Raw genomic sequence first — 20,167 nt, 5'->3', positions numbered from 1 at the left:
ATGACTGAATTGGTGCATTCTTACAATAAAACTGTAATGGATGAAGAATTGCTTCTTAAGGATGAGCAAAGGAAATGGTTTTTTGAGACAGAATCTATACCTGGTGACAATGTTGTTAAGATTGTTGAAATGACAACAAAGGATTTAGAGTATCACAAAAACTTAGTTGATAAAGCAGCAGCAGGGCTCCAAAAGACTGAACATAATTTTGAAAGAAGTTCTACTGTGGGTAAAATGCTATCAAACAGCATAGCATACTACAGAGAATGGGGCACCTGGGTGGCTCAGACTTTGTGTCCGACTCTTGATTTCACTTTAGGTCATGATCTCAGGGTTGTGAGATCAAGCCCCAGATCAGGCTCTGCACTCAGTGGGGAGTCTGCTTTAGGTTCTCTCCCTTTCCCTTGTCCCTCCTCCTGCTCTGTGCACGCTCTCAAATAAATAAATAAATAAATAAATAAACTCTTTAAATAAATAAATAACTCTTAAAAAAAAAAACCCACTGCTACAGACTTAGATACACAGTACACCTTATAATTGTTATCACTTGCTTAAAAACAAAATTTTAAAAACCTGGTTATTGGGGCAGCTAAGTGGCTCATTTGGTTAACTGTCCAACTCTTGGTTTTGGTTCAGGTCATTATCTCATTGGCAGTGAGACTGAGCACACATCAGGCTCCGTGTTCAGCAGGGAGTTGACCTGAAAATTCTCCCTCTGCCCTTCCCCCTCACTGTCAGACATTCTCTCAAATAATCTTAAATAAATAAATAAATAAATAAATAAATAAATAAATAAATGTCTGGTTATTATCACTAAATCATAGTGATATGATTTAGTGATAATTCTATCTCAAAAGACCACTTCCTTTGCTCATCTTTAAGAAACAATTCTTCATTGCTTCAATTGTCTCACATATCCTAGTGATATGATTTAGTGATAATATGCTTCATAAGTTTACTATTATATTTTTCTTAAAGATTAATTATCGAGGTGCCTGGGTGGGAGTCAGTTAAGCACCTGCCTTCAACTCCGGTCATGACCCCAGGGTCCTGGGATTGAACCCCACATAGGGCTCTCTGCTCAGTGGGAGCCTGTGTCTCTCTCTCTCCCTCTGCCTGCCCCTCCCCCTGCTTGTGCTCTGTCAAATAAATAAAATCTTAACAAAAAAAAGATTTATTCATGTATTTTTTTTTAAAGATTTTATTTATTTATTCATGAGAGACACAGAGAGGCACAGATGCAGAAGAAGGCTCCGTGCAGGGAGCCTGACATGGGACTTGAACCTGGGTCTCCAGGACCACACCCTGGGCTGAAGGCAGCTCTAAACTGCTGAGCCACCTGGGCTGCCCTATTCATGTATTTTTAGAAAGACAGCACCTGAGCAAGCACAGGGGGGTTGGGGGGCAGGGTAGAGGGAGGAGAGAGAACTCAAGCAGACAAACTCCTTGCCAACTAAAAAGCTCCATGCTGACTGAAAAGATCCATTAGGGGCTTGCCATGACCCTGGGATCACCAAGGGAGCAGAAACCAAGAGTTGGACACTTAGCTGACTGAGCCACCCATATGCCCCTACTGTATTGAAGTGATTTTTCTTAGAAACCATTTATCAACATTCAGACTTCCAAAAGAAACAGAAACAAGTTGTCGCAAATAAAATGGAATCAGAACTACAGGTTGGGGGGTGGTGGTGGTGGTGGTGGTGGTGGTGGTGGTGGTAATAGGACTACTCCTCGCTCCAGAATAAACAAGTACAAATAATTTGATGCCATTTTAGATTCAAAGTAGTTAGAATTTAAAATTACAGGAGTAAGAGTTAAAAACACTTTGTGACATTTCTTTACCAATGTCAACATACTGAATAAGAAATGAGCTATTAAAAAAAAAAAAAAAAAAAGAAATGAGCTATTATATATTCATAACCTTTATTCACAACTATCGTTGGTCGATAAGAATTAAATGTTATTTTTATTACCTCCCTTCCAATTTTTTATTTATATAAAAACATTAACTTTTTATCTGGTTAATCACTGCTATATAATCATAGTAAGAATTTGGAAACTCAGCAAAATAAAGATTTAATTCTACTCGAAAAGGAAGTAAAAGAAGTGAATTGAAAGAACTGCTCAACTTCGAGTATTTTTTCTCAGAATTCCTCATTGGAAAAAAAAAAAAAGGAAAAGACGTTCAGAAATTGGTACTGTAATCCATTAGCCCTATGTATCTGAACAGGTTTATCTGTGATTTTCAAGGTTATAATACTTAGGTCAATTGTCTCAAAAGAAAAAAAGCCAAACTGACAGACTGGTAACTCAACAAACTATATATATAAGATACATACATATACATATATAAATATATAAAACATAAAGCTTTTTCAAACTCAAGACTAGATTTAAGAGGATTCTCAAGAGGTAAAAAGAGGTAAAAGAAGGAAAAAGATCATCTCTAAGTCTAGTATATCCTAGAAAAGTTATATATCAAACAGGAGACCGGGATATTTCTGAGGGAATGAATTTGGTTTTACTGCTTCAAAAACCAGTTTCTCACCTTCTATTAACTCCTCATAAATCACACTGTTTTAGTCCCCTTCACATTTAAATCATTCAAATTTCTCATTCAGTACCTCTCACCTTTTCCAAAGTTTTTAATTGCCATTTTTCCCCTGTTGATGAGAAATTAAAATAACCATATTTCTGGGCTTTTGACCACGTTATAGTATAGCACTACTTTCTTCTTAAGCATTCTGATTTTGTATTTCAACCTGGAAAGACTGCTTTCTACCTTTTCTATACAGGTACCACACTGCAAGTAGATCTCAATTCTGAGCTGGTTCTGCCAGCTCTGGTTGATCCCAGGGTCCTGGGAGCAGGGAGCCTACTTTTCTCTCTCTGCCCCTCCCCCAACTCAGGGCGCTCTCTCTCTCTCTCTCCCTCTTACACATTCTCTCTCAAATAAATAAATAAAATGTTAAAAAAGGAAAAAAATTATCTGGAAATAAAAACATGTCAAAGAGATATCTACACTCCCATGTTCAAAGCATTATTTATAATAAGACATGAAAATGGTTGAAGTGTCTATCAATGGATGGGTGAAGAAATTATGAAATATATTTTTTAAATGTGGTATTATTCAGTCATAAAAAGGAAGAAATTTTTAGATCTGTGGAACACAGATGGACACTGAAGGCTTTATGCTAAGTGAAGTACGTCAGAAAGAGAAAAACAAATACTAATGATCTCATATATATATGGAATCTAAAAAACAGAACTCATATAAAAAGAGTTGATTTGTGATTACTAAAAGCAGTGGGTGCAGGGAGGTGGAAGAACTGGATGAATCTAGTCAAAAGGTACAAACAAACTCTGAGTTATAAGATATACAAATGCTAGGGATATAATGTACAATAGCACAATAGGATGACTGTAGTGAATACTGCTGTATGGTTTAGAGAAAAGTTGTTAGGAGAGTAAATCCCGGGACACCTGGGTGGCTCAGTGGTTAAGCGTCTGTCTACCTTCAGCTTGGGTCATGATCCCGACCTGGGATCAAGTCCCACATCAGGCTCCCTGCAAGGAGCCTGCTTCTCCCTCTGCCTGTGTCTCTGCTTCTCTCTGTGTGTCTCTCATGAAAAAACTAAATAAAATCTTAAAAAAAAAAAGAAATACTATATTGTAACTAAGCGTGATTTTTAAAAATGAATTTCACTTTTTTTTTATCCGCTTTAAAAAAGGGAATACTAGAAAACTTATGATAACATATGTGGCTCACATTCCATTACATGTTTTGAGTCTGTGAGGGACGGCTGAGGACAGTGCTCAGTATGGTGGAAGACCACACTAGTTGAGGAACCTATCTGCAACATTTAACAACTAGCCTAGCAAAACTTTAGGGACTTTGGTAGAATTTCACTCTTTAAGTAAGTGAAAATGGTAAAAGTCTTTATTCAAGTATTAAACACTTACCAAATTCTTAACAAATGAACTTAAAAATATGGTCAGGGAAGAAATTTAAATGTGAGTAAAAGGCTGGACATGAAGGGCCAGAAAAAGCAGCAATAAATGGTTCACCAATCCAAAGTGATGATCAAGATCCCAATCAGCCCACATGTACCAGGGAGAGTAGCTGACTGCAGTCCCATTTTTGGCTGCAAACCCATGTTTGCAGAATACATCATAACATGAATGCTGCCTCTCCAAGGCAGAAGCCAGAATCAGCCTCTGAACCCCTCCTGCTGCTAGAATGAGGGCATGTGACCAAAGCTTCCCAAATTAGACACACAGTGCATGAAATTTGGACTCAGATGGGAGCAACATGAGGCAGCAGGAACCACAATCTCCATTTTCTGGTGAGAGTGGAGGAATGTGGCAGAAATGGAGCAGGATGGCATAGATCCCAACAAGACTTTAGGAGAGCAAGGACCTGTGCCCAAGGGTGCAGCAGCAAGTCCTTGCCAGAGCAAGCCAGCAATGTGACTGGAGTCCTGTTCCTGGCTACACAGTCTCTAAGACCCATTCTCTGGCCCTCCCACAAATTCCTTGAACTAACTGCTATTGTTAGTCATTTCACCTGAATAAACCAAGGAATTGAGGGGAAATGTTTGATATTTGCAAGTAAAAACCAATACCCAAATACAGAAAATATCACACCAAGCTGAAAACTTCAAAATAGTATTTACCCTGAGACTGGCTGACGTTCAGGAGTATTAGAGATCTGAACTGCATCTGTTAACAGTTTATGTATTAAAAGAAAAAAAAAAAAGATGGAGCACCTGGGTAGCTCAGTTGGTTAAGCATCTGACTCTTGATCTCAGGGTCTTGGGTTCAAGCTTTGCCTTGGGTTCCACGCTAGGCGTGGAGCCTCCTTACAAAAAGAAAAAAAAAAAAAAAAAGGAATACCTGCATGGCTCAGTGACTGAACATCTGCCTTCAGCTCAGGGCGTGGCGTGATCCTGGGTCTACGGATTGAGTCCCACATCGGGCTCCCTATAAGGAGCCTGTTTCTCCCTGTCTATGTCTCTGCCTCTCTCTCTCATGAATAAATAAAATCTTAAAAAAAGAAAAAAAGAATAAAGTGGCAAATTACCAACCGTGTGGGAATACTTGTTTATAAATCTTTGGATACTTTTCAAATATTTGAAAAGCAACTGGAGGGACGCCTGGGTGGCTCAGCAGTTGAGCACCTGCTTTTGGCACAGGGCATGATCCCAGGGTCCGGGATCGAGTCCCACATCGGGCTCCTTGCGTGGGGCCTGCTTTTCTCTCTGCCTAGGTCTCCGCCCCCCTCTCTGATAGATAGATAAAATCTTAAAAAAAAAAGAAAGAAAAGCCATTGGAACCCTAGGTAGAAATGGCACTAATAATCATAAGAAAACAACAGCTGTTATTATTTATTTATTAAAGGATTACTATGTGCCAGGCAAAGTGTTTAAGACTCAATATTTTACATAATCCTTAAAGTAACTACAACATAAAGTCTTTAATTTTCATGACATAGATAAGGAAATGAACTCTGTGGTTAAATCACTTGCCTAAGATGATATGTATAAAATTGCAGCGGCAGACCAAACTCCTGTTTGTCTCAGAGCCAAGTCTGACTCTTGATTAACTCTTTCCTCACTCTCAGTAATTCCACACTATGATGGGGAATTAGGGACCATCCAGCATGGAGATCAGCAAGAAGAAAAAGAGAAAGAGGGACAAAAGTTGAAATGACAAACAAGGAAGAGTTGCACTTTGAGCCACTAAAGCCTTGAGATCTTCACTTCGAACACCAAAAGAAGCAAGTGATGAGATCCCCTTCCCCAAAGTATACTTCACTTAGTGAGGTCAGATCGACCAACCAGCCTTGTGTGAAGCCTCAGTTCCCACCCTGTAGAAGGGCAGAGAAGAAACAAGTAATTTTGGGGGGGCTAAAATTTTATGAGTGAAACCTGACCCCTGGGATTCACCATGAGAAGGCGTTCTCTCTGGCACATGTATTCAACTCTATGTGGCTACTTTAGGAAACATCCAACTCAAGAGGCCTCTTGAAAGGGAAGTTCCAAATGACTCCCTTTCACCTGGCTCAGGTTGATTTACCAGAAACAGAAAACTTGGGCCTTTCCTAGTATTGTACACACTGTCAAGGTATTTACATGGCAGCTCCTGTTTTTGCCTTCAGAAGGTGGCTCCTTGGGGATCCCTGGGTTCCCCGGGGTCGAGTCCCACATTGGGCGCCCTGCGTGGAGCCTGCTTCTCCCTCTGCCTATGTCTCTGCCTCTGTGTGTGTCTCATAAATGAATAAAAATAAAAACAAAAATAAAAAGGTGGCTCCTTATCTTACCTAGCTGTACGATACTATGATATAATAAAAAACTATGTATTTTGTTCTCTCTGGTTCCTGGCCAGAGCTCTAAAACCTTTGTGATTTCATGATAATAAAAGTGCTATATGCATCTTGTGTTCTAATGAGACAACTCTTGGTGGGCTAATGGATGGAGGCTAGTCACCAGAAAGACCAAGCCATGTTTAGAAGCTTGGTACTCAGGGTGCCTGGGTGGCTCAGCGGTTGAGCATCTGCCTTTGGCTCAGATTGTGATCCTAGGGTCCTGGGATCGAGTCACGAATAAGGCTCCTTATAGGGAGCTTGTTTCTCTCTCTGCCTGGATCTCTGTCTCTGTGTCTCTCATAAATAAAAAATATCTTTAAAAAAAAAGAAGCTTGGTACTTTTAGCCTCACACTTCATTCTCTGTAGAAGAAAGAGAGGCTAGATAGAAACTGAGTTACTGAAGAATTATACGTATATGATGTAGCCTCCAGAAAAATCCCAGAAGTAGGGGATCCCTGGGTGGTGCAGCGATTTAGTGCCTGCCTTTTTGGCCCAGGGCGTGATCCTGGAGACCCGGGAACGAATCCCACGTTGGGCTCCCGGTGCATGGAGCCTGCTTCTCCCTCTGCCTGTGTCTCTGCCTCTCTCTCTCTGTGTGACTATCATAAAAAAAATAAATAAATAAAAATAAAAAATAAAAAAAATTCCAGAAGTATGGGGTTTAAGAAACTGCTGGATTGGTGAACACATTCACATGCCAGGAAGGTGGTGGACCCCAACTCCATAAGGACAGAGGCTCCTGTATGTCTCTATCTGGCTGCTCATCTGTATTTTCTGTATTATTTATTATACAATATATCAGTAATTTGTGTTTCCTTGAGTTCTGTGAGTTGTTCTAACAAATTATGAAAAACCTGAGGAGGGGTAGTGAGAATCCCAATTGACAGCTGGTCAACCAGAAACACAGGTGACATCTGGGACTTATGATTGGTATATGAGCTGGGGGGCAATCTTGTAGGACTGATCCCTTAATTTGTGGGACCTGAGACCAACTCCAAGTAGACAATGTCAACTGAATTGTAGGACAGCAAGTTGATGCAGAGAATTGGTTGATATGAAAAAAACCCACACATTTGGTGGCCTGAAGTGTGATTGTTTTAGCAGTAGAGAGTAAAGGAACACAGTTAAGACTTATTCAGATAGTTACTCTTGTGATCAACATATACCTTTGTCTCCCACAGACTCATTAAAATTGTTCTAAGGGGCAGCCCTGGTGGCCCAGCGGTTTAGCGCTGCCTTCGGCCCGGGGTGTGATCCTGGAGAACCGGGATCGAGTCCCATGTCGGGCTCCCTGGGTGGAGCCTGCTTCTCTCTCTGCCTGTCTCTGCCCCCCTCTCTCTCTGTGTCTGTCACGAATAAATAAATAAAATCTTAAAAAACAAAAAACAAAAAACAAAACTGTTCTAAGGATGTAATTACTTTGTCAAATCCAGCAATGTATGTGCTGGTTCTAGGGTGGACAGATGAGGAAGTCAGGAGGTCAGGGAACAAAGGAAACTCTGTGGTGATAACAGATGGTTTTCAAAAAATAATCTAATTTTGCCACAATTTAAAAAAGAAAAAAGAAAAGGAATCTAGAAAACAGCCTATGTTCCCAAGATAGTATATTATTTTGAAATTTTAAATAACAAAAATATAGACACAATTTTTTATTCTTATCAAATGGGTTAGGCTGAGACACAATACAGCAGACCCTGAACAACTTGGGTTTGAACTGCATGGGTCCACTTAAACACAGATTATTTTTCGATAAATGTGGTGTAATACTAAAAATGTACTTTCTCGCTGCAGGCGGCGCCAAACCACTGAGCCACCAGGGCTGCCCCATCTTCAAGATTTCTTTATGGGACGCCGGGGTGGCTCAGTGGTTGAGCACCTGCCTTTGGCTCAGGGCATGATCCCAGATTCCCAGGTTTGAGTACCACATTGGGCTCTTTGCGTGGAGCCTGCTTCTCCCTCTGCCTGTGTCTCTGCCCCTCTCTCTCTCTCTCTCTGTCTCTCATGAATAAATGAATAAAATCTAAAAAAAAATAAAAATAAAAATAAATAAAAAATTTAAAAGATATTTCTATACATTAAAAAAAAAGATTTATTTATTTTGAGAGAGAGAACATACACATGCAAGCAGGAAGAGGGGCTGGGTGAGTAGGTGAGAAGTGGACCCCACTGAGCAAGAAGCCAGATGCAGGGCTCAATCCCACAAACCTGAGACCATGACCTGAGCCCCTGAGCAGAAACTAATAAGAGTCAGTCGCTCAACTAACTAAGCCATCTAGGCATTCCCTCATGTTTACTTAAAAATTCAAGCCCAGCATGGAGCCTACTTAAAAACAAATACATAAGTAAATAAAAACTGGAAATCTGTCTCCTTAGCACCCTATTCCCAAGCCCAATTACTGTTTTAAACTTCACTCTTATTCAAGGACCACTACATTCTATATGTTAAAAATCAGCAATACTGGGGATTCCTGGGTGGCTTAGCAGTTCAGTGCCTGCCTTTGGCCCAGGGTGTGATCCTGGAGTCCTGGGATCGAGTCCCACAACAGGCTCCTGGCATGGAGCCTGCTTCTCCCTCTGTGTCTCTACCCCCCGCCCCCATGTCTATCATGAATAAATAAATAAAATCTTAAAAAAAAATCAGCAATACTAAATTAGTTTTGACACTTGACAATCTGTTAAACATCCTACCCTGTCAATATGCACAGACCTACCCCATTCTTCTGGCTACAGAGGACTGTATACTAAAATTGAATCATTATTTACCATTTCCCTTATTGACTTGTTTCTAGTTACTTCTATAATCAGTGCAGCAGTGAATATCCTTGTATACAAATATATCTGCGAACACAAATGCAAGGCCAAAGGTATGCACATTTACACATCTCACAAGTATTGCCAAAATCACTTTAAAGAAGTTACACTAATTTATCCTCTCCATACCCTTGCTGTCCTGGGTGAAAACTTTATAAATGTTTTCCTATCTAATAAATGAAATATATTTCACTTTTAAATTTATAGTTCCAGGGCAGCCCCAGTGGCACAGCGGTTTATTTTATTTTATTTTTTTTATTATTTTTATTTTTTTGGCACAGTGGTTTAGAGACGCCTGCAGCCCGGGGTGTGATCCTGGAGACCCAGGATCAAGTCCCACGTCAGGCTCCCTGCATGGGGCCTGCTTCTCCCTCTGCCTGTGTCTCTGAGTCTCTCTCTCTCTCTCTCTCTGTGTGTGTGTCTCTCATGAATAAATAAATAAAATCTTTAAAAAATAAATAAATAAAAATAATAAAATTTATACTTCCATAATCACCAGTAGCATGAAACATCTTCTGATAAGGTTATTAGCGCCACCCCTCTGTTCATTTTGTTACTATCATTTTTTTCTACTTTCTAAGACTTCTTGGCATATTAGAAACACTATTTAGAAGCACAGACTCCAGTTATAACAGCTTGGGTACAAACAGCAGGTACTGGTACAAGGCTTCACCTCTCGGGCAGCCCAGGTGGCTCAGCAGTTTAGCGCCACCTTCAGTCCAGGGCATGATCCTGGAGACCAGGGATTGAGTCCCACATCGGGCTCCCTGCATGGAGGCTGCTTCTCCCTCTGCCTGTGTCTCTGCCTCTCTCTGTCTCTGTGTCTCATGAGTAATTAAAATCTTAAAAAAAAAAAAAAAAAAAGACAACCTCTCTATGCCTCATGTGCTATCTTTTTTATGTGCTATCTTTAATTTCAAAAATTATGCTTTTAAACAGTATAGGTAGACCTATAAAAGAGATCAAGAAATCAACATGTGTGTATAATTTGGGTGTTTTTTAAGTGGGCATGGAGCTGGGCTTTCAAGCTGGGCTTGAACTCACAACCCTGAGATCAAGACCTGAGCTGAGATCAAGAGTTGGATACTTGACCAACTGAACCACCCAGGTGCCCCTGTAAAATAATTTTGTAACTACAAGGCAATATTTGATTTTAATGTTACTCAGGGAAAAAAAAAAAAAAAAAAAGTTCTTCAAAGTCTTATATAAAGTTGTATCTTCAGGAAATCCGGGTGGTTCAGTGGTTGAGCTTCTGCCCTTTAGCTCAGCTCGTGATCTGGAGGTCCTGGAACGGAGTCCCGCATTAGGCTCCCTACAGGGAGCCTGCTTCTCCCTCTGCCTATGTCTCTGATTCTCTCTGCATCTCTCATAAATAAACAAACAAACAAACAAAAAAAGTTGTATCTTCAGTCACATTTTTATTAATTATGTCTGGCTTATGATTTTGGTAGCTTTAGATTAACAATGTCAATTTTCATGTAACATCAGTATCAATATTTAAGTTAAATCTACAAAGCTAACTTTTAGAAAAATTAAATCCCATCTGGCTTAAGCCAGTTATTAATGAAAATATATTTGCCTTATGAGGTTTTTTTTTGTTTTAAGTGAGAGAGAGGGAGCACAAGTGGTGGGAGCGGCAGAGGGAGAGAAAGAGAATCTTAAACAGGCTCTACGCTCAGTACTCCTATTTCATGGATTTATTATTATGTTCACATTTCTTCTTTTATTTATAGGGCTTTTGGGGAAAGAATATGATGTTAATAGGTGACCTCAACCAGCCATCCTAAAAATAAAGTCTCAACACTTTAGACTCAAATCCCAAACCACTTGGTTCCCTAGTTTGTTTTTGTTTTTTTTAGAGATTTATTTATTCATGAGACACATGGAAAGAGAGAGGCAGACACACAGGCAGAGGGAGAAGCAGACTCCATCAAGGGAGCCTGATAGGAGACTCCATCCCGGTACCCCGGGATCACACCCTGAGCTGAAGGCAGACGCTCAACCGCTGAGCCACCCAGGCGCCCCTTTCCCTATTTTTTTTAAAGTGAGCTCTATACCCAACATGGGGTCTGAACTCACGACCAAGATCAAGAGTCACATGGTCTAAGGATTTATCCAGTCAGATGCCCCGATCCTAAGCCATTTTAATCTTATAAAAAACGAAGTCCAAGCTGTATAACAGCAGAATAATTTCTCAAACCAAAAGGTCAGCCTTCTCTTATCTACCTTTCCTGTACCCCTCCTTCCTTACAACGAATGGAAATAACAAAGACTGTGTTCCTCCAAGTGCCAGATGTTTTATCTATTATCTGTCTCAGTCTCACTAAATAGTTATTATCCCTATTCAACAGATGAAAAATCTAGAGCTAAAAAGATTGAAATCATGTCAGCAAATAGGAGGTTAAGCCAGATTTAAACCCAGGAATGCAATTCGAGGCCATGTCCTTCCAATATAACTACCTGCATTCCTAAGGAGCAAAGAGGCCACAGTCTTTCTATCTCACCTGACATACCTCTCCATAGTTCTTGCCCCTCTGTCAGGTTCTACCCTTTCCAATTCTCTTGGTGGAGAAAGCATTGAGGGCAAGGAGCAAGAAAGCAGTATTTGTAAATGGAGCATACTGTTAGTTTCACATGAGGCACTTTTACCTTCCCAGTCCATGTATTAGTTTCTCCTCTTTGTGAAAGCTCATTATCAATTAGCATTATTTCCTGAGGATTACAAATAGTAAATGCAAACCTAGAAATCTACAAGTGACCTAAGTCATGGAACCAAACAACTAAATGAAGATCACTAAAATGCATCATATATATCTTAAAATAAGTTCCAAATGCCATGCTTTAAGTAATGAGCTAAGATGAGCCCCTCCTTTGCTCTTGATCTGTTCAGGGTGATATAGATAAAAGGGGACCTTCACAGTTGTGTCACATCCAAATCCAGTCCCAGAAGACCTCTAATTCCTGTACTGTTTAATTTTCCAAATCAAATGGCAAGTATCTGTAGTCTTTTTATTTTCTGGTGGTTGCAAACATTTTTAGTCTGTAGTATGAAAGCCTTTGTGTTAAATAAAATTTTTTTATAAAACAGAATACTCCCCTTAGTGAAAATAACCTTGGACATTTGTATATAAGATGTGATGTTCCTACTAACCAAAACCCTGATGGCAAATAAAACCTATTAAACAGGATGCGCCTCAACATTTCCTTTTTACCTGAACCTGCTGTGGCTGTTGAACCTGAATCTGCTGTTCTTGTTGGGTTTGTGGCTGAACACTGGTGGTGACTGGACAGGCAAGTTCAAGCAAAGAACCAGCCACTTCGGTGCTATCTGTGTATATGCAGTTCCCACCCTGTTGGTACACCATGGTAGTGGTAGCTGTCTGCTGGAACTCCTGAAGGGCTTCTGGCCCCTTTGAGGCTAGTGAGTCCAGAAATTCCTTCATCCTGTGTTGCGGGACAGACCGAGCCTTCACTCGGATGTACTCTTCAAAGGAAATGGTGTTCTCCAGAGAATTATTCATATTGCAGAGTCCTTAGGGTTCCTAGAAATAAAATAAATGACCAGAAATCAAAATTATGCTATTGTTTTCATATTTTGAAATGCAAAAAGCAATCATTCTTGCATTAGAGTGGTATATTCAGGAGAACTGTGTACCTCTAGAATCCAAAATAAAGTTACTTACTATACTTTTTTTTTTTTTTTTTTTTTAGTTAACAGTGTCTTAAAATGTTTCTATTAACATTTCTTAAATCAAACTATCACACTGAAAACAAAAAACAAAGGCATGCGTCACAGTACTGGATTAAACAGACTGAAAACACACTCTCCACCCAGCACTAGGCCAATGCCATCTTCTTGGAGCCAAGCACTGGACAATACAAGTCACATGCAAAACTACTTTGTGACCATCACAGAGAGGACTACCAAGGAAGCTAGGAGCAAGGATTCTTCTGGCGTGTTCAGTTTCTGCTGCCAACTACGTCCTAGAGTGAAGAACATATATGCCATCTAGCTGTATAGCAAGACCCTCGAAAAAGAGAATATATATTATACTTCATCTCCCAACAGAAACACCAATAATCCATTTACCATATACTGCTCACATTTTTTTGTAGCACAGCTTCCTGATCAAAGCATGGATTTTAGAGCTAGCCCGCCTGGATTCAAATCCCAGTTTGATCTCTCCTTAGCTCTGAAACCCTGGACAAGTTAGTTAACCTTAGTTTTCTTGTGTATAAAATGGGGACAAAACAGTATTTATCAAGCATAATTGACATAAAGTTAAACATACGTAAAGTACTTTAAAAAATACCTGACAAAGATAGCACTATGTAACTACTAATATTAAAATTAGTTGGAGGAAGCTGAATAGTGCTTTAAATAACTAGGTCACTACTAAAATTCAAAATAAATTGTGCAAATTTTTCATTAGAGTATTTCCCCTAAGAATGAATCTGCAGGGGTAGATAGTAATTCTCAATTACCTGAGAGACAACTGTGCAATCTACCTATAGACTGCTGAATGTCCAGCCACTGCTGCTTTCATACCATTCCCTCCTCTCTGGATCAGAACCATCTCCAGAACAAAAGCAGCAGCAGGATATGAGAGTCACACAAACCAAGGTAACCTTTTTGCCAAAAAGGACTTTGTCAACCATAAATGGAAAAGTGGTTTCCTTGAGCCATCAAGGAAAGGCTAGAAGGGCATCAAGAAATGCCACTCTTTCACTGCCCAGATGTTTTACCTTATGTTCAGATAAAAGAGATATGACTAATCATCTCCACTCTTCCACCTGACTTTAAAATCCTGGCAGACAAGACTGTGTCCCGATTATCTCTGAATGGCTGACACATGTGGTAGGCACATACATGTATGTGTATCTATGCTGCATTTCTAACTGAATGTAAATAAGAATTATGGCTCAGGGGCACCTGGGTGGCTCAGCAGTTGAGTGTCTGCCTTCAGCCCAGGGCGTGATTCCAGAATCCCAGGATTGAGTCCGGCATCGGCTCCCTGCATAGAGCCTGCTTCTCCCTCTGCCTGTATCTCTGCCTGTATCTCTGCCTTTCTCTCTCTCTCTCTCTCATGAATAAATAAAATCTTAAAAAAAAAAAAAAGGATTATGGCTCTTTGTCCCTGTAACATCTATAAATTATAACCATAGCAGTTACCCTTTTTCTTGCTAAGTGGTTAGTATATATCTTGGCAAAAGAACCTATATATCCAGGACAAGTGTTGAGACCAAAGAAACATATGATCCTTATTGCTATTAAGTTACTAACACTGGTAACATTTCTGTGGGTCACTGTAAATATAGTATGCAAATTATACTTGGGTACTTTCAAACAGAATAGACTCAACAGTAAATCTCTTACAATGATGCATATAGTATATTGTAAATATATTTCTTCATGAAGAACAACACATACACCTTATACTATCTAAAATCAAATCCCAGGCCACTACTCTCAAGAGAGCCCCTACTTCTCAGGAAACCCCAAGCACAATAAAGTACAGAGAACAGCAAGTGCAGGTCAGGTGAGTGCAAGGTTAAAGCCTTTGCTGACAACCTCTAATCTGAAATTTAACTCGTTCGTCCCTTTCTCACTTCTCTTCTGACCATCTCCCTTACTCAGTTCTCCCTTCTCTCTGCTGCAAGGGCTTTCCAGATATCTTCTCTCAGAGCTGAATATTAGGAGGTCTGCTATAAGACTCTGAAATTAAGCTCTCAATGATGTCCATGGCACAAATGAGAAAGACCACAACCAATGTCAAGCACCTTATCCTTTTGTTACCTATTCAGAGAAGGACATTCCAGTGTAGGTGACCCACAGTCACTCACCACACTGACATGAATGTGTCAATCTCCCCTCTGATAAGAGCATCATGACTGGAATTTCCTTCTGAAGAAGGGAGCTCTCATAAAACAGATCCAACAACATTACAAAATTCACAACTTGTGACTCTAAATACTTAATCACACCTACCCTTCTACTCAAAAAGGAACAAAGAGAGATATATGAACAGCAATTAACTGGTTCTCTACCATGCTGCTACATATTTCCGTTTTCCACCTCCATTACAAAAAAACAACAGTGGTCAACTAAAATGTACATTTCCCCAGATTTATTTTCTTCAACAATTAGTTGTATTCTCACAAAATTCCGAGAGACTGCTTGAAGTCTGAGACTGTACTGGAATCATAGCTACTGTGTCACAGCAATTTTTTAAAAAGTATAGAGAACGATGCAGCAAAACCTTTTTTTGTCTCAAATGTGGGAGAAAATAAGTACAAACACACACAGATACAAAAAAAAAAATTGCAAATTAAGCTTATAGAATCGGAAAACCTTCAAACAAACATTGTTTGGTAAAGGCAAGCCCTGAATCTTCCTATGACTTATTTCCCTTCATTCTTTCAAGTTTTGGTAATCAGGAGGCTTAAACCTCATCTGAAGCCTGATATTAAATATAAAGGAAAAAAGCACCAACTTCTCCTCCTAACAAATATTCTTCAGTATTCAGAGTAGAATTATACCAGGTTTTCTGGGTTTCTTTGGGTTTTTTTTTGGGGGGGGGGGGGCAGTAAAAGTAACATCCATTTTCTAAGAAGAAATATTCAAATAGTACAGAAACATTAAAAACAACACCACCACAAAAACCAGGTAAGTATGCTTTCTTGATCTACCAATTTTAAATACTGACCTGTCCTTCAGGAAAGGTAAGTTTAGGTCATTTAAACATCCTCCTCCTCTCACCAACCCCTGCCAATCACATTGTTATTTTTGCCATGACCACTTTCATAGCTTTATTTTTTAAAAATTTTTAAAGATTTTATTTATTTATTCATGAGAGACACACAGAGAGAGAAAGAGAGGCAGAGACACAGGTAGAGGGAGAAGCAGGCTCCATGCAGGGAGCCCAACGTGGGACTCCATCCCAGGTCTCCAGGATCAGGCCCTGGGCTGAAGGCAGCGCTAAACCACAGAGCCACCCAAGCTGCCCAAACTTTCATAGCTTTAAATCTCTATTTGTAGACTTATTAATGTTCAAATATCTCTAGACTTCCCACTACGTAAGGGAAGGAAATTAAATTCCCGTGTCCTCCATTTTTGATAAGCATTTAGCAAAGGGAGTAGAGTTTCTTCTTCTTTTTTTTAAAAAGATTTTATTTATTTGAAAGAGCGCGTGCAACACACAGAGGGGGAGGGAGAAGCAGGCTCCCGGATAAGCAGGGAGCCGGATATGGGGCTTGATACCAGGACCTTGGGGACCACAACCTGAGGCAAAGGCAGATGCTTAACTGGCTGAGCCACCCAGACGCCCCAGGAGTATAGCTTCTAATTAATCAATCATTTAGTTTTAGAAAAAAGCATTTCATACCAAATTAAACTTGGGATATTAGCAAATCCTATCTGTTTTTCTAGAATAGTATCTTAAAATAAATCACTATAAGAAACTCTAGTCCAAATATAAACTTATTCCAAAAAGGACAAATAAGATGCATGGATATTCAGCTCTCAAAAAGGATGTAATAAGGGGCACCTGGGTGGCTCAGTCACTTAAGTGTCTGACTCTTGATCTCAGCTCAGGCCAGGAACTCAGGGTCATGAGTCGGAGCCTTGCTTTGGGCCCCACACTGGGTGTGGATTCTATGCGAAGAAGAATTTAATTTAATTTAAAAAAAGAAAGAATGAAATTGAAGTTTAGAAATATATCTGCTATAAGGTCTCAAAGTTCATTCTTTTAAGATTTCATTAAAAAAAAAACCACCAACAGCTTGAACTAGGAAAAATTCTATAAAACTCAGTAAATGTTGCTAAAGGCTCATAAATAGGTACTCATTCTATTCTTCTGTATCCTTGTGAAAATACCTGAAATATTATACGATAAAACCACCTTTTGTATTTTAAACAGTTTAGACTACAAAGTATAAAAACCCTCTGTGGGGGAAAAAAAAAAAAAAAAAAAAAACAACCCTCTGTGGTGCTCCAAACTTAGAGCCAGTGGAGCTTCAGGCAGAAGCCATTGCTTCCCAATTCTCATTGCTTTTTACTTTCACTAAGCCTCTAGGAGGTTCTTCACTGACTCTGTACAAGTCCACAGAATCATTTGAGAACCAATGAATCAGAGGAAGCCAAAAATTTTAACCAATAATGGATTAATGGAGAACTTACAAAAACTGTTTTTGTTTTGTTTTGTTTTTTTAGATTTTAAGTAATCTCTATACCCAATGTGAGGCTCAAACTCAACAACTCAGAGATCAAGAGTTGCATGCCCTACTAACTGAGCCAGCCAGGCGCCCCCTAGAGAACTTAAACGTTTAACTGAAAAGGCCAATTTAAAAGAACATTCCAATCTGCCCATTTATACAGACTGAAAAACACATGGCTTCATTTCTTGTCCTTTTAACCTGCTCACTTGGCAGTATCCAACAGACTGACACATCCCAATAATGAAAGTACACTAAGTCAGCATTTGATCTGACACAAAAGTGGTGCTTAGAAGGGGGTGGAGAGTAGAGGGAAAGCTTCAGAAATATATTTCAATATTTTAGACTAGTCAGTGAGAAAAAAAAAAAAAAAACACTGAGAAAAATTAAATTCTCAATAGTGGTGATGACAGTTTCTTCTTTTGTTTTTATGCTCAGAAAAAGCCTTCCCTACCATAAGGTCAGGTCATTAATCACTTATAATTTTTAAATTTATAATGTGATTTTCTAATATAATGCTTTGATCAATTTAAAATTTATTTTGCATAACGTGAGGTAAAAGTCTAATTTTATTTTTTCCAAAAGCAAACAACTTGTCCCTGTATTGTTTATTGAATTATTGAAATTCCTTTGCCCAGACTCGAAATGCCACTGTTATCATATACCAAATTCATATGAAGAAAGTCTGCCCCTAAGCATTTACTGTGTCAGTCTACAGATTTTTCTATAATACAGTAGCTTAAAAAAAAAAAAAAGTATCTGAAAGATTTCTTGTCCCCTCAACACAAAGTTTATTTAAATTACGTATGAGAAGGGAAGCAATACAGTTTTATTTATACATCCCAGTATTGTTTATACACCTAATGGGAAAAGAGACACAAAATAACTCTAGTTATGCCTTGGCAGTAGAATCACAGAGAACTCAAATTTCTTCTTGTTTAATTTGTATTCTCCACAATTTGTATTAAATCAAAAAGATAATTAACATTAATCATTTTTACACAGTGATTATACAATAAAAATAACAGACACAAACAGTTCTGGCTGATCATAACATGATTTTTCCCTCAAAATCTGAAACTCCATGGGACACCTCGGTGGCTCAGCAGTTGAGCATCTGCCTCTGGCTCAGGGCGTGATCCTAGGATCCGAAATGAGTCCCCCACATCGGGCTCCCTTCCATAGAGTCTGCTTCTCCCTCTGCCTGTGTCTCTGCCTCCCTCTCTCTGCCTCTTATGAATAATTTTTTTTTAAGATTTTATTTATTCATGAGAGAGAGAGAGGGAGGCAGAGACACAGGCAGAGGGAGAAGCAGGCTCCCTGCAGGGAGCCTGATGTGGGACTCAATCCCGGGACTCCAGGATCACGCCCGGGGCCGGCCAAAGGCAGGTGCTAAACCGCTGAGCCACCCAGGGATCCCCAATAAACAAATCTTTAAAAAATAAAATTATGAAGCACCACAGCTTGCATAATAATGAAGACTGTTAACTCCTTCAAAATACTGCTCATAAGAAACAGAAGGGTGAACACTGGTAATGAAGAAATGGATAAACTCTCTCCAACCCCCCAAAGAAGCAAGATTCTTAACTTGCTTCAAGTCAAAGATTTGGTGAGGAACAGTAAATAAACTGATTAAAATACTTCAGAAAATACTTCATGTTTTCTACATCAGAAAAACATGAAGCTGGAGGGACAGTAGAGTACTCCCAATTTCTGGGGTCAAAAAGGAAAGAGGAAAAACGCTTTGGGGCTTTTGGGGGTAGGGAAGTCTGTAAACAAGCATTTGCTTCTGAATACTTTTAAGCATAGTTGCTTTGCAAAACAATAAACAGACCTACCCCACACCAACAGACCTGGAAATTTTCACTTGTATTCATTCACCCATTAATCACTAGTATTTCCCCTGTACCTTCTACTGGAGCTTAGCAGAGTGTCTGACTAGATTTAGGCCCTGAGTGTATGACAGTTATCATTACTTTTATTACTTAAAAAAATTTTTTTAAAGATTTTATTTATTTAACAGAGAGAGAAAGAGATGGCACAAGGATGCACACAAGCAGGGGGAGCAGGAGTGGGAATGGGAGAGGGAGATGCAGATTCCCCACTGAGCAGGAAGCCCAAAGCAGGGCTCAAGTTCTGGGATCCTAACCTGAGCCGAAGGCAGACATTGAACAAACTGAGCCACCCAGATGCCCTTACTTTTATCATGTTATCATTAGAACACAAGCGGGTATGATGGAAAAAGTTATTCCAAAGCAACAATCTATTACATTTTTATAGGTCTCTTTGTCAATTTCTTTCTTTTTTCTATTTAGGTACTAAGACAAGACTTAAGTACTCACCAGAATCATCTTATCTTGGGTGTCCCCAAATTTTTGATACCTCTTCCCACTCCCAATGCAGCTCCACAAATTGGGTCTTGAATATGAGGATGAACTAAGAGAAGAAAACTCTGAGCTGCCTCAGACCCCTGCCTCCTCCGGTTTACCCAGTCATGTTCTTGGGCCCTTCTCATGGTTCACATCTACTCTACCAATGGCTGCTCATAGCTTTGTAAGTCTGGTTTGAAGGATACATTCCATTAAAAAATAAATCAATTTCTACTTTAAGGAGTTACAGTTACATCTGTCCTAATTAACATAGTCATTTCAAAAAAAACCAAATTGGGATACATGTCTATTCTTAAAGATACTAAACCAATACAGGGTTTGTGACCGGTATTACCCCATCGGACCATTCATCTGCCCCATGCCTTTACCAGAGGAGTTCCTGAT

At 39.4% G+C, this 20,167-nt stretch overlaps 1 protein-coding gene across 5 annotated transcripts in view; it reads right to left on the bottom strand.

The window, feature by feature from the left end:
* QRICH1 (glutamine rich 1) overlaps nt 1-20,167 on the bottom strand; it is a 49,881-nt gene that overhangs the window by 26,305 nt on the left and 3,409 nt on the right. For all 5 annotated transcript variants that reach the window (XM_072786283.1, XM_072786281.1, XM_072786284.1 and 2 more), the window contains one exon: nt 12,392-12,721. In XM_072786283.1, coding sequence (XP_072642384.1) covers nt 12,392-12,700 — 309 coding nt within the window. In that variant the 5' untranslated portion in view covers nt 12,701-12,721. The remainder of the gene's footprint in view (nt 1-12,391; nt 12,722-20,167) is intronic.

The sequence above is a fragment of the Canis lupus genome, chromosome 19 (assembly GCF_048164855.1).
Source record: "Canis lupus baileyi chromosome 19, mCanLup2.hap1, whole genome shotgun sequence".
In the NCBI taxonomy this organism is placed as follows: domain Eukaryota; kingdom Metazoa; phylum Chordata; class Mammalia; order Carnivora; family Canidae; genus Canis; species Canis lupus.
This window is presented reverse-complemented; position numbering and strand designations above follow the sequence as displayed.